Source organism: Panthera uncia, chromosome B4 (assembly GCF_023721935.1).
Source record: "Panthera uncia isolate 11264 chromosome B4, Puncia_PCG_1.0, whole genome shotgun sequence".
Taxonomy (NCBI): Eukaryota; Metazoa; Chordata; class Mammalia; order Carnivora; family Felidae; genus Panthera; species Panthera uncia.
Window position 1 is genome coordinate 89,083,231 of NC_064809.1, and position 17,594 is coordinate 89,100,824.

The 17,594-nt window shown below is 43.4% G+C and overlaps 1 protein-coding gene across 5 annotated transcripts in view; it reads right to left on the minus strand.

Moving 5' to 3' along the window:
• The window catches only part of GRIP1 (glutamate receptor interacting protein 1), a 683,162-nt gene that overhangs the window by 28,845 nt on the left and 636,723 nt on the right, over positions 1 to 17,594 (minus strand). For all 5 annotated transcript variants that reach the window (XM_049627402.1, XM_049627399.1, XM_049627403.1 and 2 more), the window contains 3 exons: positions 13,592 to 13,736; positions 11,342 to 11,481; positions 10,993 to 11,187 (listed from right to left, as the gene is read on the minus strand). In XM_049627402.1, the coding sequence (XP_049483359.1) occupies positions 10,993 to 11,187; positions 11,342 to 11,481; positions 13,592 to 13,736 (480 nt within the window). The remainder of the gene's footprint in view (positions 1 to 10,992; positions 11,188 to 11,341; positions 11,482 to 13,591; positions 13,737 to 17,594) is intronic.

Consider the following 17,594-nt stretch of genomic DNA (forward strand, 5'->3'; position numbering starts at 1 on the left):
ACAGCCAAATCCCAAGCCGGCTTCATGCTGTCAGTGCAGAGGCCTGACGTAGGGCTTGATCCCACGAACCGTGAGCTCATGACTCGAGCCGACCGACATCAAGAGTTGCACGCTTAACCGACTGAGCCACCCAGACGCCCCAAATTCCAGCAGGTTTTAAACTGGACAGATTAACTTTCTGATTTTCCTTCCAAATGTTGTCTGTAAGTAGTTCTTGGTGACTTGGGCCAGACGCAGGCAGGCCTTGAGCAGAGGTGCAGCATTGTTCCTTACTGGGGAAATGCCTCTTTTGAGAAGCATGTCTGTCTACACCAAGGATGCCTCGTCTTAATAAGCAGCATTAAAAGATTATTGCATTACAACAAAGCAGGGCAGGAAAAGGGGATAAAATTCAAGTATCTTTGGATTAGGCATAGACTCAAAAGAACTGGGTCTGGACCACACTGTGCTGGCACAGGGACTCAGAAAGAGATCTAGGTTCAAATCCCAGCTTCGCCACTTCCTTGCTCTTGTAACCTTGGCCAACTCGTCTCAGGGTAAAATAGGGATAATGATATGCATGTGTCTCACCAGGTTAATAAGAGGGTTGAGAATAATACACACAGACTCTCAAACATAATGAGGGTTTAATACGTACAGATGCCCATTACTTTTACTACGTGCTAAGCCATTCAACTTCTCAAGATCTCTGAAACAGGGGGAGCAGGAAAGGAGGAAAGCTTCAGCACCACTAAGTGAACATTTGGTGCTTCTTAAGTGTTCAGTAACATGTGAGGAGCTGAAATGCAAAGATTAGAGTACTAGGTTCCTATCCTCAAACACTGCACACTTTCACATTGTCTGGAACAGAGAGGAGGAGAAACAGGCATAGAAAGGGACATTTCCAACTGCATCTGAGGAGTGCTGTCCTTTTAGTCTGAACACACTGATGTGCAAGAACCAAGACCTGCTTGGGGGTCAGAATGTGGGTCACGAAAGGTGCAAAGGGAAGGTGCCCTCTAAGCTTAGAGCTAGAGGGTGAGGTGGCATTTCCTTGGGCAAGACGGTGCAGGCCTCACAGGAGAGGCTGGTAAACGTGCAGTCGTGGTGAGCCCTGTCCTCATGTTCCATCAGCGGGGTTCTGAAGGAGGGAACAGTGTTCCAGAAACACTCTGGTCCCTCTTACCATCTGGGCTTATGCCTCCCCACAGGAAGAGCAAGGAGTTACCTAACTGTAGAGTTCCAGAAGAAAACGGGGGGTTGTTGAGACCCTCGGTCTCTTCTTGGCTCCCTCTGGACTCATTCTCTCCCACTGCTGCTGTGCTGTAAGGCAAGCACAACTGGGTCCCACTGTTGGGGCTCAATGAGCTCCCAAGGGACAGCAAGGCCAAGACTGTGCAGTGAGCTGACTGTGGCAGGCTACCAGCTGCCTATCCAAACATGCATTCTTCTCTTTATCCTTTTACCAGAATACCAGTTTTGGGGGTGGGCATATTAGTGCTCAGGATAAGACTGTATTTCCTAGGTCTCCCTTGATGTTAAGTGTTGACTACGGAAACTATGTAAAATGTTCTGGCCAGTGACATGTAAATAGAACTTCCAGAAAGCTCTTTACAACACTCTCCTGCTGCCTGGAATGTAGATGAAATAGCTGGCACCCTGGTAACCACCTTGGATCGTGTGGTAAACCCAAAGACGGAAGCCAAGGGCTAAGCACAATAGAGAAGAAATATTTAAGAGTGTGGTTCCTTGACAACACTGTAGAATTATATACCAGCTCTGAAATGCCTACTTAAAAAAAAAAAAAAAAGATTTAAGCCACTGTAACATTAGGGTATTCAGTTCTATTTAGCTAAACCAAATCCAACAGTTTGCTTTGCTGGTCTGACTTCCCCTCATTTATGTCACAACATCTAGATTTGGGTTAGGGGTAGGGATATAACAATATCAAAAAAATTTTTTTTGATGTTTATTCATTTTTGAGAGAGACATACAGAGCACGAGCAGGCGAGAGGCAAAGAGAGAGGGAGACACAGAATTCGAAGCAGGCTCCAGGCTCTGAGTTGTCAGCACACAGCCCAATGCAGGGCTGGAACTCAGGAGCTGAGTTGTGAGATCATGACCTAAGCCAAAGTCAGATGCTCAACCGACTGAGCCACCCAGGCACCTGGGAAATAACAATCTTGATTCTCTGGCTGCATGTTCAACTCAGCTTTTCTAGCAAAACAAAAAAAAATGCCTCCTCTCCAAAAAACCAAAAATAGTTAATTTTTAATCCATAGCTGACTCCATTTCTACTTTTTTTTTTTTTTTTTAGAGAGCGAGCCAGTGAGCATGCAAGCGGGGGAGGGGCAGGGAGAGAGAGACAGAAGATCCAGACGGGGCTCTGCACTGACAACAGTTGAGTCCAATGAGGGACTCGAACTCATGAACTGTGAGATCATGACCTGAGCTGAGACTGAGCCACCCAAGTGCCCCCATTTCTACTTCTCCACTGATTTAGGATGGATCAAGGCAGGGATTGATTAACGGATCAAAATACCTAGTGCTATAAAGTACTAAAGAGCAAAGCTTGCTTGGAGAATAGTGAGAAAGGAGTTCAGGATGTATAGAGTTAAAGGTCCTGCAGGGAAAAATCAGGAGATAGGTTGATGAGGCAGTTGTACCTACATTACAAAGAGCTCTGTGCTTTAAGCTAAGGACCTGCGAGGTTACCCTATAACAACAGAAAACCACCAAGAGGGCTTTTGTTATTTTGTTTTTAAGGGAGGGGCAAGGTTAGATTTAGGTGTTTTTGTTTGTTTGTTTGTTTCTTAAGGATCATTGATGGTGATATACTCAAAGTAAGGAGCCGGTGAAGAGGTAAATAGTTCAGGCATGATGAAGGTTTTATAAGAAAAGGCAATGAATGGAGAGACGGGAGACATGCGAAGCCGGGAGGAAGTAGAAGATGCTGGTCCACGACACCACGGGGCTACCTGCCTCCTCCAGGCTCTACTACAGCGGGAGAAAAATAACTCACTTGCTTAAACGCCGTCCTTTGTGTTTTCTCTCATATGTACGTGAACTCGATCCCTAACGAATGCAGGTGGAGGATGGGAGCATAATTGAACATAGGGAATATCTGACGGAAATTAAGCTTAAATAAAGACAGGCTGGTTGCCATAGTCGAGAAGTTAGCAGCCCTGAGGAATATCCCTTTACAAGGGGAGTCAGACTTAAACGCCACAGGAGGAACGGAATCAGCGAGGCGGCCCAGGTGTAAGAAAAATCAACGGCCAGAAATACAATTAGACTTTGTTTTTATTGAATGATGGTGTGAGCACCTAAAATTAACAAGCAGGTATGATATTGGAAACTAGATTTTAAATTCAAAATTGATAAATCCATGGAAAGACAGATGTAATTTTTAAGAAATGCATTTCCTAAGTCATTACTCTTTTTATTTAGAATTGGAAACCTTTCTTTCTTTTTTCCTCTCTCTCCCTTCCTCCTTCCTTCTTTCCTTCCTTCCCATCTACGTTTCAGTATCTGGTCTTATCCTTGATAACATAACGCGAGGTATGTTATGGACTGACTTGTATTTGCACCTAAATTCGTATGTTGATGCCCTCGCCATCAATGGGATTGCATTTAAAGATCTGTAAAGAGGTGATTTGGGTTAAGTGAAGTCAAAAGGTGAGGCCATAGTTTACTCTGATTGGAGTCCTTGTAAGAGACTATTTAGACACACACACACACACACACACACACACACACACACACACACACGAGATACCAAGGATGAGCTCACACATAAGAAAGGCCATGTGAAGACGCGGTGAGAAGACAACCATTTGCAAGCCGAGGAAAGAGACGGGGAGAAACCAAACGTGGCACCTTGATCTCGCATTTCTAGCCTCCTGAACACTGGAAAATGAATTTCTATTGTTTAAGCTCCCCAGTCGGTGGTATTTTGTTATAGCAGCCCAGGCAAACTGATACAAGGCATAAAATCCAGTCTAGGGGCACCTGGATGGCTCAGTCAGGTAAGCATCTGGCTCTTGGTTTTGGCTCTTGCAGTCCGTGGGTTCGAGTCCCACGTCAGGTTCTGCGCTGACAGTGTGAGGCCTGCTTGGGAATCTCCCTCTCTCCTTCTCTCTCTGCCCCTCCTCCGCTTGTGTGCACGCACACTCTCTCTCTCTCTCTCTCTCTCTCTCTCAAAATAAATAAACGTGAAAAAAATTCAGTCTAGATTCCTTTCACTGAGAGTAATGTTTAGTTTTATTCATTAGCGTAATGGAAAATAGGTCTGTACAAATGTTGGCAATCTTGGTATAATGATTTTTATTTTTAAGGTAACTACACTTCAGATACCTGTAAAATTCTGATACTCCAATATTGTACTATTTGGTTTTCAGTACCACAATACTGTGCAGATTAATATGTTACATTTATAGTTCTTAATTCACACTGAGTATTAATTTTAAAAAGCGAACTCAACAATGTTGGTGCGTATTCATAAAATTTGAAATCAGAGAATGGTTTTGAAATGCAGTCTTCCACTGTGCAATTTTGGGGCTGTAGCTCCTGCCATTACTTTCATTTTTGGAAGCCAATTTTAGTATAGTCAAGTGAGCCAGATAATTCCCTGCCAAAATTTGTTTCGTAAAAATCGAGTTTTGTTAAGAATGAGAAAATCAAATCATACATTTGTGTAACTACTTGTAATTGTTCTAGCCAAGAAACATTCAAGGTGTTTAGATGGGAATGTGGTCTTAAAATGGCAGAGCAAAATAGTTCTCTACCTTTTCCAGAAATCATCTCAAGACAAAAAGGGTTGGCAAACAACATAAACTTCATCTTCAGCAAAACTAGAATCTCAAACCATAAATACATGAAAAAAGTTACCAAATTCCCTGAGTCAAACAGGGAGTGAGAAGCGGTATTAAGGAGCCATGAGGAGACACCTATGGCCAGCGATTTCAGAGAGGGCCCACGCTTCCAAAGCAGGGGCCATGGCATAAAGCAAAACAACAGTCCTTTGTTTGGAAGACTAGAATGGATTGCACATGCTGGTGGCAGGAAGTGCCCTGGACCCAGTCTGGCACCAGGGCAAGCCAGGGAGGCGGGCTGAAGGACCACACCTACAGATAGGCCACCACCTGCAGGAAGCAATCTATCAGGTGAGCAGGAAGGAATTCCGCACTGCTGGCAGCCTACGGTTGCCATCTCTGTGGGCTGGGGAAGAAGGCACTCATCACAGGTCACTGTGAATGGGGGAGTCATTTTTCCTAGCCTGGAGCACAACTTGGGCTCTTCTTTGAAAGAGACCCTCTTTCAAACTTCCAACTTAGAAAGAAGTCATCTCATCCACAGATGAGCAATAATTAAAAAGGAACTGTCATAAGATGTATACCAAGTTAATATTAAAAAAAAACAAACAAACAAGGGGGAAAAGAAACAGAAAAACAAAGCAATAGCAGATGAAGGATACTCATGAGTACAAGGCTGCCATGGAGCAAACGATACGTATGACCAAATACATCATCACGATATTTAAAAGATGCACACTGAAACCACCACCTCTATAAAGCAAGAGGTCAAAGCACAGATAGAAGAACTCAAGGAAAATTGGGCAAGGCCACATGATAGAAGGAGATAAAACATGAGCTTGTAGAGGTCAGAAGAGATATAGAAGAGAAAAAGAAAAGCCCGCCCAATGGGGAGAATACTGCTCAGTCTTCTGCCCTGGCTACTCTCTTTATGTACTATGTTGTGTTCCCTAACTATATTAAAGGGAGCTTGGGCTCTCTGACTGTACCTGTTGGCGTCTCTCTCTTTTTTTAAGTTTTTATTTAAATTCCATTTAGTTAACCTACAGTGTACTCGTAGTTTCACGTGTATGACATAGTGATTCAACACTTTCATAATGTTGATGTCTCTTCTCAGTCATCAATATCTTTATGAAAAGTAGAAGGAAGCATGGAAATAAACGAATCAGGTACCCAATCTAGTCATAAACAGAAAACCTAAGAAGAATGGAGTAAAGTTAATCAAACTCAAAGCAAATATGTATTTTAAAAAATAAGAACAGAACTAATAAATAAATGCAAGAGTCAGTTCTTCAGAAAACTACTAAATAAAAATAAATCATTACCAGCATCCTCATGGGAAAAAAGAATAAAAACACAAATATACCAAATATGGGACAATATTGGGGAAATAATTATAGAAACCAAGAAAATAAAAAGAATCAAACGAGAAATTCCTTAATTGTACACAAATACATTTAAAAACCTGTGTGACACAGATTTTTTTTTTTTCTGAGAAAATACAAATGATACAAATGACCTCAAAATGGATCCACCAATCCCACATCTGGGTATATATCCAGAAGGAAATATAGTAGGTATCTTGAAGAGATAGAATATAATAACAGCATTATCCACAATAGTCAAGATACAGAAACAACCTAAGTGTCCACTGACAGATGAATGAACAAAGAAATGTAATGTATATACACAACAGAAAATTATTCACCCATAAAAATGAAGGAAATCCTATTTGGAATAATATGGATGAATCTGGAGTATATTATGCTAAATAAAATAAGTGGGCGAGAAAACAAATACTACCAGCTCACTTATATGTAAAGCCTAAATTAAAAAAAAAAAAAAAACAACAAAACGTCAAACTCATAGAAACAGATAGTAGAATGTGCTTGCCAGGGGCCGGGGAGTGGGAGAAATGGAGACATGATAAGTTCTGGAGATTTACAGAGTTTGAATAACTTTACACCATTTACAGTATGGTGACTACAGTGAAAAATATTGTATACTTGAAATATGCTAAGAAGTAGACCTTAAGCATTCTCACCACACACACACACACACACACACACACACACACAAATGGTAACAACGTAAGATGATGGATGTGTCAATCAACTTGATGGTAATCATTTCACAATATGTTTGTACATCAAGATCATCACATTGTATACTTTAAATATATACAATTTTATTTGTCAATTATATCTCAATAAAGCTGAAAAAGATGAACTCAAAAGAAAGAAATATCTAAAGATTAGGGTAAGATAAGACAGAAACAAAGCTATCTGAGTTGAGAGTCAAGAATTACAGACAACAAAAGAGCTACGCCATCCAGGAGAATGAGAGTCCAGGTACAAGCAATTTGTCAGTCCATCCTTTGCTAAATCCAAGGAAAGGGTTTTTCGAGTTAGAGGCATAAATAAGACAAGGGGGCCAAAGCATAAGATTTCGATAAGGCAGGAGGGTATGAACATAAGGGTCAAGAGAATGGGAAATAGAAGAAGCTGACCCAGAGGCAGACTAGAAAAAGTCTGCATCCTAGAGTAGCACAATAGAATTGAGAGTCATCCCATTGTAAGACTTCTCTAAAAAAATTTTTTTTAATGTTTATTTTTGAGAGAGAGAGAGAGAGAGAAAGTGCAAGCAGGGAAAGGGCAGAGAGAGAGGGAGACACAGAATCCGAAGCAGGCTCCAGGCTCTGAGCTGTCAGCACAGAGCCCGACGCGGGGCTCAAACTCACAGACTGTGAGATCATGACCTGAGCCGAAGCTGGACATTTAACCAACTAAGCCACCCAGGCGCCCCAAGACTTCTTTAAACACACTCCTTTCCCCACAGCTTTGATGACTCCATCCTACTTCTTTCTGTGTTAACTAATTAATACTTTGCACTGTAGGAGCTTGTTAATTGGCCCTTCAAGTGCATTACCCCTTCCATGAGTAGGGACCCCAACTCTCTGGCCCATCATGTGTATCCATGTATGCTGGCCTTTTAGTGTGCCAGCCATTACATATTTGTTGAATGAATGACAGGGACAAGTTTGACACTTTGGAGAAGAAGCAGAGAACAGTAAGGAATGTGGCTGCAGAGACATTGGCCCCAAGGAGGAAGATGTACATCATGGAGGTGTGACATCTTATTGGGAATGGGACAGCTATTGTGGACTGCAGGGTACAGTCAGAATGTGCAAGGTCTTCCCGGGATATGGTAGAAGGTCTGCTGAGAGGCTGGAGGAGTACGTTGAAGATCATCTGTATCTCACAACACAGTATTTACCAGGGAAAAGGAAGTATGGTTCTATGCCTTACTTTGAAAAAAAATCAACTGTATAAGCACAATCTGGAGAGACTGGGTTTAACCTAATAACACAAGTAAAAGGAAAAAAAAAACATACTTTGAGATCTTGGCAAACAATCAGCTCAAAATGAGTGACAGACAGGATCTGACCACCAAAATTCTTATGCTGAGGTAAGATAGGCTGTGTTCACAGGCGCTAAAATTTTCAGTGATGAAGGGTGACAGGCTTGAGTTGCTCTGGACTGTCAGGCTGTTGTATAACCTTCCTTTCTGAGAGATAGGCTTCAAGAAGTATAAAGTTAAACTTGAACATACTCAGAAGAGAGGCTCTCAGGATGATCAAAACACTCAAAAGTAAGTTTTATGCGAGGAACAGTTAAGGACCTGGGGCGATTTTGCTTGGAGAAGGAAACACTCCAAAGAGGCACGATAGCCGACTTTGAGTATCTGAAGGGCTGTTGAGTAGAAGACACTTCAGTCTAGTTCTGAATGACCTGGAGGGCACAACTGAGACCGACAGGCAGGGGCCACGGGCAGACACATTTCAGCTCCGTACGGGTGAGAACTTCGGGCCATCAGAGCTCCTGGCGAGGATGTGGTAGAGTTGCCTCCTAAATTCTCCCCTCACGCTGAGGAACTTCATGTTCCTTATGAGAATTGAGATTAGAGTTTCACAAATATAAGGTGTTACTATGTTTTCATCATCTCTCTAACCTCATAAAGGTTTCTAACTTACTAATGTCAAATTTAATATTATTATGATCACAATTCTCCGTCTAGGAATTCACATTTCCAAAAGCTTCATGAATAATAAGTGGTTCTTCATTTTTTATTACTTTGGGAAAGGCCCTATATTTAGTATGCTAATCACAGTCCTCATCCTATGGTATAAAGGGGCAGGGTACCTAAGTTCTTTCTCTTTTAATTTTTTTTAAGTTTTAAAATTTGTTTATTCATTTTAAGTAATCTCTACACCCAAAGTGGGGCTCGAACTCACGACCCCAAGATCAAGAGTCGCTCGGTCCGCTGACTGAGCCAGCCAGGTGGCCCTGAGAGTAGCTAAGTTCTTACACGTTACCTTATGGGCGGACATCATTAAAATCAAGAACATCCTTACAAACAATCTGTGTAACACGAAAGTCTCCACATTAACAAACAATAAAGAAGCAAGCACATTAATAAATAAACCTCAGAGTCTACGCTGAGAGAATTTGACTTCTGTCCTTTATCTGAGACCTCTGGTGACTCATCAACTCACAGGCAATGAGAAGAGCAGTTATTTGATGGGATAGCTAAGTCGTCACAAGCAATTATGACGTGGAAAAATGAATTGGCAGATAAATAAAACCTCCGATTCTATTTTGGGTCTTCAGAATATTTTCTCCACCGAACTCCAGTATCCTCTCTGACAAGTAACGACTTGAGAACTTTTGAAATATCATTCCTTTTCCTTGTCCTTTACTCTTCATGGGACTTGAGGGGAGAAAACTAGCAGAACCAGGAAGAGAGCAAACTGGATACAGTCTCCTAAAAAGTAGCTAAATAAGTTACAAACCAACTCCCACACCCAAGTGAGCGTGGGACTCCAGACTCTTGGTTTATGTGTTTTATTCTCTGACTGAGTTAAATCAGAGCAGAAAAGGGATGTGAAGGCTGGAATTTATACAAGGCAAAAAAGAGAAGGTGAAGTTTTAGCTTTAGTTTTTGTTTGGAATAGATACACCAAACATTTATTTACTTCCCTGTCCGTTGACATTTTTGTTTCACTAATATTTACACATTGTAAACAGTGCCTAAAACAATGTCTTTGTATCTCTGACTCTGGTAAAATTATTTCCTTAGGACAGAGTCCCAGAAATGAAATTGCAAGGTCTAAGAGATTAGGAGCATTTGTGAGGCCTTCTGCCATGGTCTTTTAAGTGTATCCGTTGTATCTTGCTTTCAAACCAACTCCTCTGTGTGGCCAGTGTCCCACCTACAGCTTTCAGCACATGTGAAGATGGCCAGGACACCCCAGTCCCCGCTGGTGGCCAGTCTGTCCACCTTTAGGTAGTTGAGCCGATGTGGCTTAACCTGCAATTCAAATATTCTCTAGGCACCACAGGGGCAATCTGGAACATCCTTTCCTCGAGGGGCATTTTCACCAGAGATCCAGATGGGGGCAGTCACGTCTCAATCCCATGTGGGAGAAATACAAAGAAGTTTTGACACATTTCTCTTTTGATGCTATGTATCATTCGAAGGAAAGAGTCGAAGGGAAGAGACAAGAAGCTTTTAGTTTATTGTCCGCATTCAGCCTAACACTTTTTGTACGTTCACATTGTCAGTGAGGTTTAACTTTTAACGGAGGTTACCCTTCTTCACATGAGGATGATGCTTGTGGAGAAAAATCCGCTCTCTACTTTCATATATCGTGGTTACAGCTCTCTAATAGTGAGTGTTTGGGAAACCCGGATAAGTTTCTATTAAAAGTCAGGAGGAGGCAGGAGTAAATGGGGTCACAAGTCACTGACTCATCTCTTGAAGCACACACCTTCAGCGCTCCCAATCCGTCTTTGTGGAAAGCCTGCTTAAAAGGTAAGAATGGGGCCTGTCTTCAGTGAACCGCTTTATTGTATGGGTTGCTTCATATTAATCTACGTATGAAGGGCAAGCTCTGGATTGAACAGTTAGACATCAGTAGATCTAGTGAGGGCCTCGCAAGTGTTTGATAAATGCTCGTGACTTACGGGTGTTAAGGAGAAAATGCAAGGCCGCCATATTCAGTGTGTTCAATCTGGTTATGCTGAAGTAGAGGCAAGTAAAATAAATGAAGGTGTTTCTTTTCAGAAAGCAGAGGGTGGATCTTGGAGGCACACGGGCTCCAACAGCCAGTCCTCTGCTCCCTGAGGCTAGGACATACCTTGATTCCCATAGCCGCTCTCTATTCCAGAGCCGTCCCACGAGTCTACTGCGCTGTCCACACTGGGCACGGTGGAGGGGTACGTGTCAGTGAGCTTGCCTGGCTTCTGTGCCAGAGAGGGGTCCTCCTCCACATCTCCCAGGTCACTCAGGTGGCTAGCGATGGGGAATTTCTTGGGACTTGATGCTGCCTGGGCTTTAAAGACAGAGAAGGAGTTTGAAGTCTAAGCGTCCATTTAAATAAAAAGATACTGACATACTCCCTCAGGGGAGTCATTTCCTTAGAAACACACACACGCAGGGAAAGAAATGCACTGAAAACCCTTCACTGTGGCTCTCGACCCACTCACCATCTGTCTGTTTCTTAATCTTCAAGGTGACGGTCTCTCCTGCCATCTGTAGCAAATGGATGGCCTCACTCAGAGGCTTCCCTTTCAGGCTGCTGCTGTTGATGGCCAGGATTCGGTCTCCTATGTGGATTGCGCCGGTTCTGAAACACCACATGGTAATAGGAAAGGTAGAAATAACCCCTGCGTGCAGCTGAATATCAATTCCCCACCATACTTTATATATTCATAGTAATAAAGATTTGGCAAGGGTCTCTAGAAGCCACTTCTAGCTTTCTCCTGGGCAATGGTACAAGATAACTGCATCTGCTGGGAATCACTTTTTAGTTTCAAATAAAATCAGAAAAACTGTTTTAATTAGCATTTCGAATGGACTCGTGTGCTTTTTACATTCCAAAAAAACGCTGGGTCATTTGGTAACCTCTTAAAGATCCCGAGGAAAGAAACAATGTTGGACAATAAACGCAGCGATGTTTAGTATGGGGCATTCCTTCTTGTGACAGATTTGAAAGGCTGAACACAATCACTCCTGCAGCTCACGGGAAGTGAGGCTCAGAGAGGTGGGGACCTACACCAGACCCTGGTGTGTCGGGGTCCCTCTGTTGGTAATTCCAAGGATAGAAAAGGCTCCATTCAGGAATCAATTAATGTTACATTGTAATCCAACTTCCCAGTTGTGTGGGCCGGGTACCTTCATTTAAGCTCTCTGGGTGTCAGTTTCCTCACGTCTCAGGGGGCATAATGGGGATAATCATCTCTCAGGGGAGCCCTGAGGATTAAACGGGGAATCTCATGTAAAGGGCTCAGCCTGCTGCTTGAAAGATGGATAAAGAAAATTTATTGATCGATGAACTAATAAACCTTTGGCCTTTTCTCTTCTCTTTCCGTCCTCACCCAATTCTGAGCAGGCAGGTTGGAATTCATAATTCTGATGTTCACCATATCCATCTTTGGAAGCACTGGGTGGGGAAGGAGTAGGGTCATAAGCTTTCAAGCTCAGGGATGGTATAAACACTCAGATCTCTCCAAGCGCTAGCCTCCTATTGTACTGGCTCACTGTAAGCACGCTGAGGGAAGGAAGCGGCCCAGCTCACAGGCTGCTTGAGGCTGAGCGTTCTGACCACAGCTTGCTTCCGGGGCACTGGGCAGCAGCAACTGGGGTAATAGAGGTGACATGCGGTCACACAGGTTATGAGAGCACGCTTAACGAGTCTACCGATGCATCTACTCTCAAGCAAATTTTTTCTTAGGGGGGAAAAAAAAAGATCACTTAATTCATTCATAAAGGATCTCCAGTTTATGAAAGATCTGTGTTGTAAACCATAGAACACTTGACCGGTAGGTGGCTGAATCAGATCAATATTAATCTTTTCTTGTTGTCTCCCTAACAGAGATATGTGGGACTGTCTCTCTAGCAGGGGAAGCTAGGAAAAGAGAATATCTGAAGAATACCACAGCGTCGGCATCTCTGTTAATATCGGACTGTGACATTCCTACAGGGTGAACCTTTCTGAGCTATCTCAGTGCCCACATCTCCCAGATGAAGATGTTGGGGGAGCTGACTTCCAAGGTGCCTGGAAGCTCCAAAATTCAACCATTATTCGTGTCGGCATGAATGACGTGTGTGCTCCCCTGAGCAAGCCTACCAGAGGAAAGATCTGGTTATGGGGTTTGGAAGAGGCACCATATCACGTCTCAGAAAGAAAAGCAGTTTAGCGGGGCTTGGGTGTGTGTGTGCATCATTGCCAACACAGCAGATGGACCTTCTAAGTTACAAGACGTTATGAAGATGGGTCACTACACTTTGTTTCCCCAAATCTTTGAAGACAAAGCCTGGGTCATCCTCTCTGGAAAACACAGCGGCCAAACCCAGTACCTGTCAGGTAACAGAGCCTCAGTAAATGTTTGTGGAATTGAACTGGACAAGCCTTTTTAACCTCCCTGAACTTCAGTCTCCTCTCAAAATGGACACAATATAAACCCACCTCCAGTCGACTGTGGTCAAGTGTATACATTTCCAGAGAGTAATATCAAGGCTAAGCCCATGGTATCTGTTACTGCCCGTAAGATGCTCCTCAAAGTCAAGTCGGAGCTCTGCCTGAGAGTTCTCAAGCTCTAAAATCAATTCTTTGTGCGGATCTGAAAAAGTCAACAGCTAACCAAGCAGGAGAGGGGAGCATATTTCTATGCGGCTTGTGAGGACAGCAACCCATCTCAGACACAGGTAATTGTAGCATTTTCTTGAAATTTTACCTTTCAGCTAATCCCCCTTTAGTGAGGCTTGAAATGATTATAGGATCAAACGGCTCTTCAGTTCCTGAAATTGTGATGCCAAGGGGCCCCCCATAGCGCTTAAGCTCCACAGTGTAAATAATTGCTCCGGAACTTTCTTGCTCATCTGCAATAAACGCCAAGGAGTCATAATTGGTTTCTTTGGAAAAAGCGAAGTAAGAAGACACATATATTCATGCACGAAATAAGAAACTCGAAACGTCATCGTGAAAACATTACGTCTCAGGAAATCATTATCTGGGGAAGTAGAATCTCCTTAGGATATATCACATTCTAATACAGGGATGTGGTTACCTTAGTGTCCGGGAAGGGGTTCACTGCCTAATGACCTATGTTTGAAATCAGTGAGTGAGCCACCGAGCTGGCACCGCAGGCCCTTTGGACGGTGTCCATACCTAGTACAGGGGCTTGCCCAGCACTTGTGTGCCACAAATACCTGAGGCATGAGCGCATGGCTGAGGAGGAACTGAAGCAGGAGAGAGAGAGTCATGCAGTGACAGAGACCCGGCCAGGCCACTCCTATTTCCAGGCCTTTCCAAGCAAGCTAACTTCCAGTATGAGAAGATTTTACTCAGGGTTGGAGCAAACGTTAGCATATACATGGCTAAGTGGGGCTCGGCCGAGGTGGCTTAGAAATCTAAAATCCCTTACACGTCATTCCACTGATTGTATCTTAAAACGTCAATCCTACGGATAAATTCACAGGTATTAAAGTCGTGGTTTGAATGGTTCTCTCTCCTCTGTTCTAGAGATTAAGAGCCATGCAGGGGCGCCTGGGTGGCTCAGTCGGTTATACGTCCGACTTTGGCTCAGGTCACGATCTCGCAGTCCGTGAGTTCTAGCCCTGCGTCGGGCTCTGGGCTGATGGCTCAGAGCCTGGAGCCTGCTTCCGATTCTGTGTCTCCCTCTCTCCCTGCCCCTCCCCATTCATGCTCTGTCTCTCTCTGTCTCAAAAATAAATAAAAACGTTAAAAAAAAATTAAAAAAAATTAAAAAAAAAAAAAGAGCCATGCAAATCACGTTTCGGTAGCATATACCAGGCTGCCACGGTCATGAACTAACTTTCACTATTTAACATTGGTATGAAGGAAATCCTCTGTTAATGCGGTCTTCCCACAGCACTGGCCTGCAAGACGTCACGGGACACCTTTAACATTGTTGGGGGTTTTCGGTATGTCAGGGTTACAAATATGCAGTCTCAGATTTCAAAGTGTTTTTCTTTGCTCGTGACATGCTTCAAGTCCTTGGGCATTTCTCATTCTATTCCTTGTGCCCCGGAGCTGCGAATGGCTAAGGAGCTGTTTCGTTTCTGTACCCAAGGATACAGTGAAATGGTCCCGGAGCTACTTTAACACAGTCAGTTTTACAGTCAGACTATCCTAGTTAAGCATTACCACAGTCACATTTCTGCAAGGAGCAGCTGTTCATTTATGACATGAAACCCTGAAATAAGGAGGAAAAGAAGAGCCTGAATTAGCGATTCAATTATCTGCGTGTACAGTGAACAGTTACAACGAGCATAAAATGAAAGGTCTGTAGAGTAGCGTAGAAGTGATATGTTCTCTCCTGCCAGCGTTTACTTCATTCTTGCCATAGACTGGGACTTCTGGAATGTACCCATCCCCTCCACTTCCTCGGTACTCTACTCCTAATAAGCTCCATGCACAGAGAATTCAAGACCGTCCACCACACACGCAACGCTTAAATCAACCTCTTACGATATAAAAATACCCGATATTACACTCAAATTTGTATTGGCAGACAAGAAGCCTCCACATCCAGTGTCAAGAGCTTTAGTTTGATGGCTCACAAACCACTTACAGGCTTCTCCCCAAGTGGCCAACAAGGTGGTGATCACGTGCCAGGGAGCTGCTGAAGGCAGCAGGAGGATACAGTACCGTGTGGAGGCAGAGGCCAAAAGTCTAAATTTTCGACACTATGATAACGTCATCATCCTCCAGAGCTGGCTTTGACATAAAGGAATAGGGTATTATTGGAGAGATTACATGTACTTCATAGACTGTGCTACCAACTATATTCGGGATAGAATTCTGGGTGAGTCATTTGATTAGTAGACCTTGGCATTATTAAATATTAGTCACCCCCGGGGCACTCACTCTACTGGTCATTCAGTGCGGGTGTTTATGCCAGTGGAAAGACCCTGACCCTTATTGTTCCGCCTTATAGGGCAAGCAGGAACACCGCTTTGTCAATGGACACCAAATAGTCTGGACTTGGCCACCGGTGCTTGATGGGAGTTGTGGGAAGTGACAGCTGTCCAGCAGCGAAACCCAGCAACCTGTGGGAAGTTTCAGTTAAAACTTCAGTCCAGATGAAAATAACCACTGGTCTATAGGAAGCTGGGCTTGGGTGCAGTCCCACTAGCTGGGAAAGGGTGGAAAAACTGGTTCTATTTCACTTCTTCTTTAGGCGATCCAGAGTGAGTGTCCTGGGTGGTTTTTGTTGTTGTTGTTGTTGTTTTTGTGTTTTTGTGTTTTTGTTTTTTGTTTTTGACAGTTTTGCAACTTGCATCACAAAGATGACAAAATAACACCAGAATAGAGTGAATGGGTTTAGGACAGGCCACTTTATGTAGGGACATTTTTAAAGTAGGCAGCTGAGGCCTCACAATAACAAGCTGTCAATTCTTAAGGCACTCGAGTTTAAATTGTGACGGGGATGCCAATTAAAAAAATGGCAGTATTTTAGTGAGGAAGGACACATTCCTGTTATCTGTCACGTTGGGATGGAAACAGGAAGAAGTGAGGCTATGTTAGATTACGACAGAAATAGAAGCTTATTTCTGAATTCTTCATTAAGTAAATTGTCAGGAACAAAGACCGGAAAGGGAATATTTAGGAGAAATTTCAACCAAAAACAATGAGTAGATTTTTTGCACCAAATTAAAACCAACTGTTTTTTTTATTAAAAAAATTTTTTGTAAATGTTTATTTTTGAGACAGAGAGAGACAGAGCATGAACGGGGGAGGGTCAGAGAGAGAGGGAGACACAGAATCCGAAGCAGGCTCCAGGCTCTGAGCTGCCAGCACAGAGCCAGATGCGGGGCTCGAACTCACGAACTGCGAGATCATGACCTGAGCCGAAGTCGGATGCTTAACCGACTGAGCCACCCAGGTGCCCCTAAAACTGTAAAAATATCGGGACATCTGGCTGGCTCAGTTGGAGGAGCATGCGACTCTTGATCTCAGAGTCCCGAGTTCCAGTCCTACTTCAGGTGTAGAGGTTACTTAAACAAACTTAAAAAAAAAAAAGATAGACATTTCCTTAGAAAACACTCATGGATGCCTTGAGTAAACGATTATTTAATTAGTCTGGCTTCCTTACTTTCATAGACGGTGGTGGCTGCACGCACACTGTCTCATCCAGACCCTTATGAGCCATCTGTCCACCAGGTGACGTTCCCAGAACTTCCCACCGACACTCGCTCTAGAAGAGGCCCCCACCTCAGCTCTGCCCTGTTTTTCACAGTTTCTTCCTAAATTGTTGTCCTGGTTGGGCTCCTGCCTTTGCCCCTCCCCCACATCTATTTTCACCAGTGCTGCCAATAGACAATTCCTCCTCTTTTCTTCCCAGAATATTTTTAAGGCATAAATCTGAATATGTTACTGTCTTACTTGAAGCTTTCCTGTAGTTCCTCAATTCTTTTGAGAATAAAATACAACCATTTTGTATGAGCTGAGCTGGAGCCTCTGAGTCCCCAGAGGGTCATGCCTCCTCTCCCACCACAGTCCCGTCTCCTAACTTCTCTCCACTGAACCAGCCGTAGCTCCTTAAAGCGTAGTTAGAAAAGTGCTTTTCTAACATCTTCAACCTGGCATCTGTTACTCCCTACGCACAAACGCATTTCTTTCTCCGGAGAATTTCTACCCTTCCTTTGAGACTTGGCTCATGTGTCTCGTCTTTCAGGAAGGCTTCCTGGTTACCCGGCCGCGGCCAGCAGCTT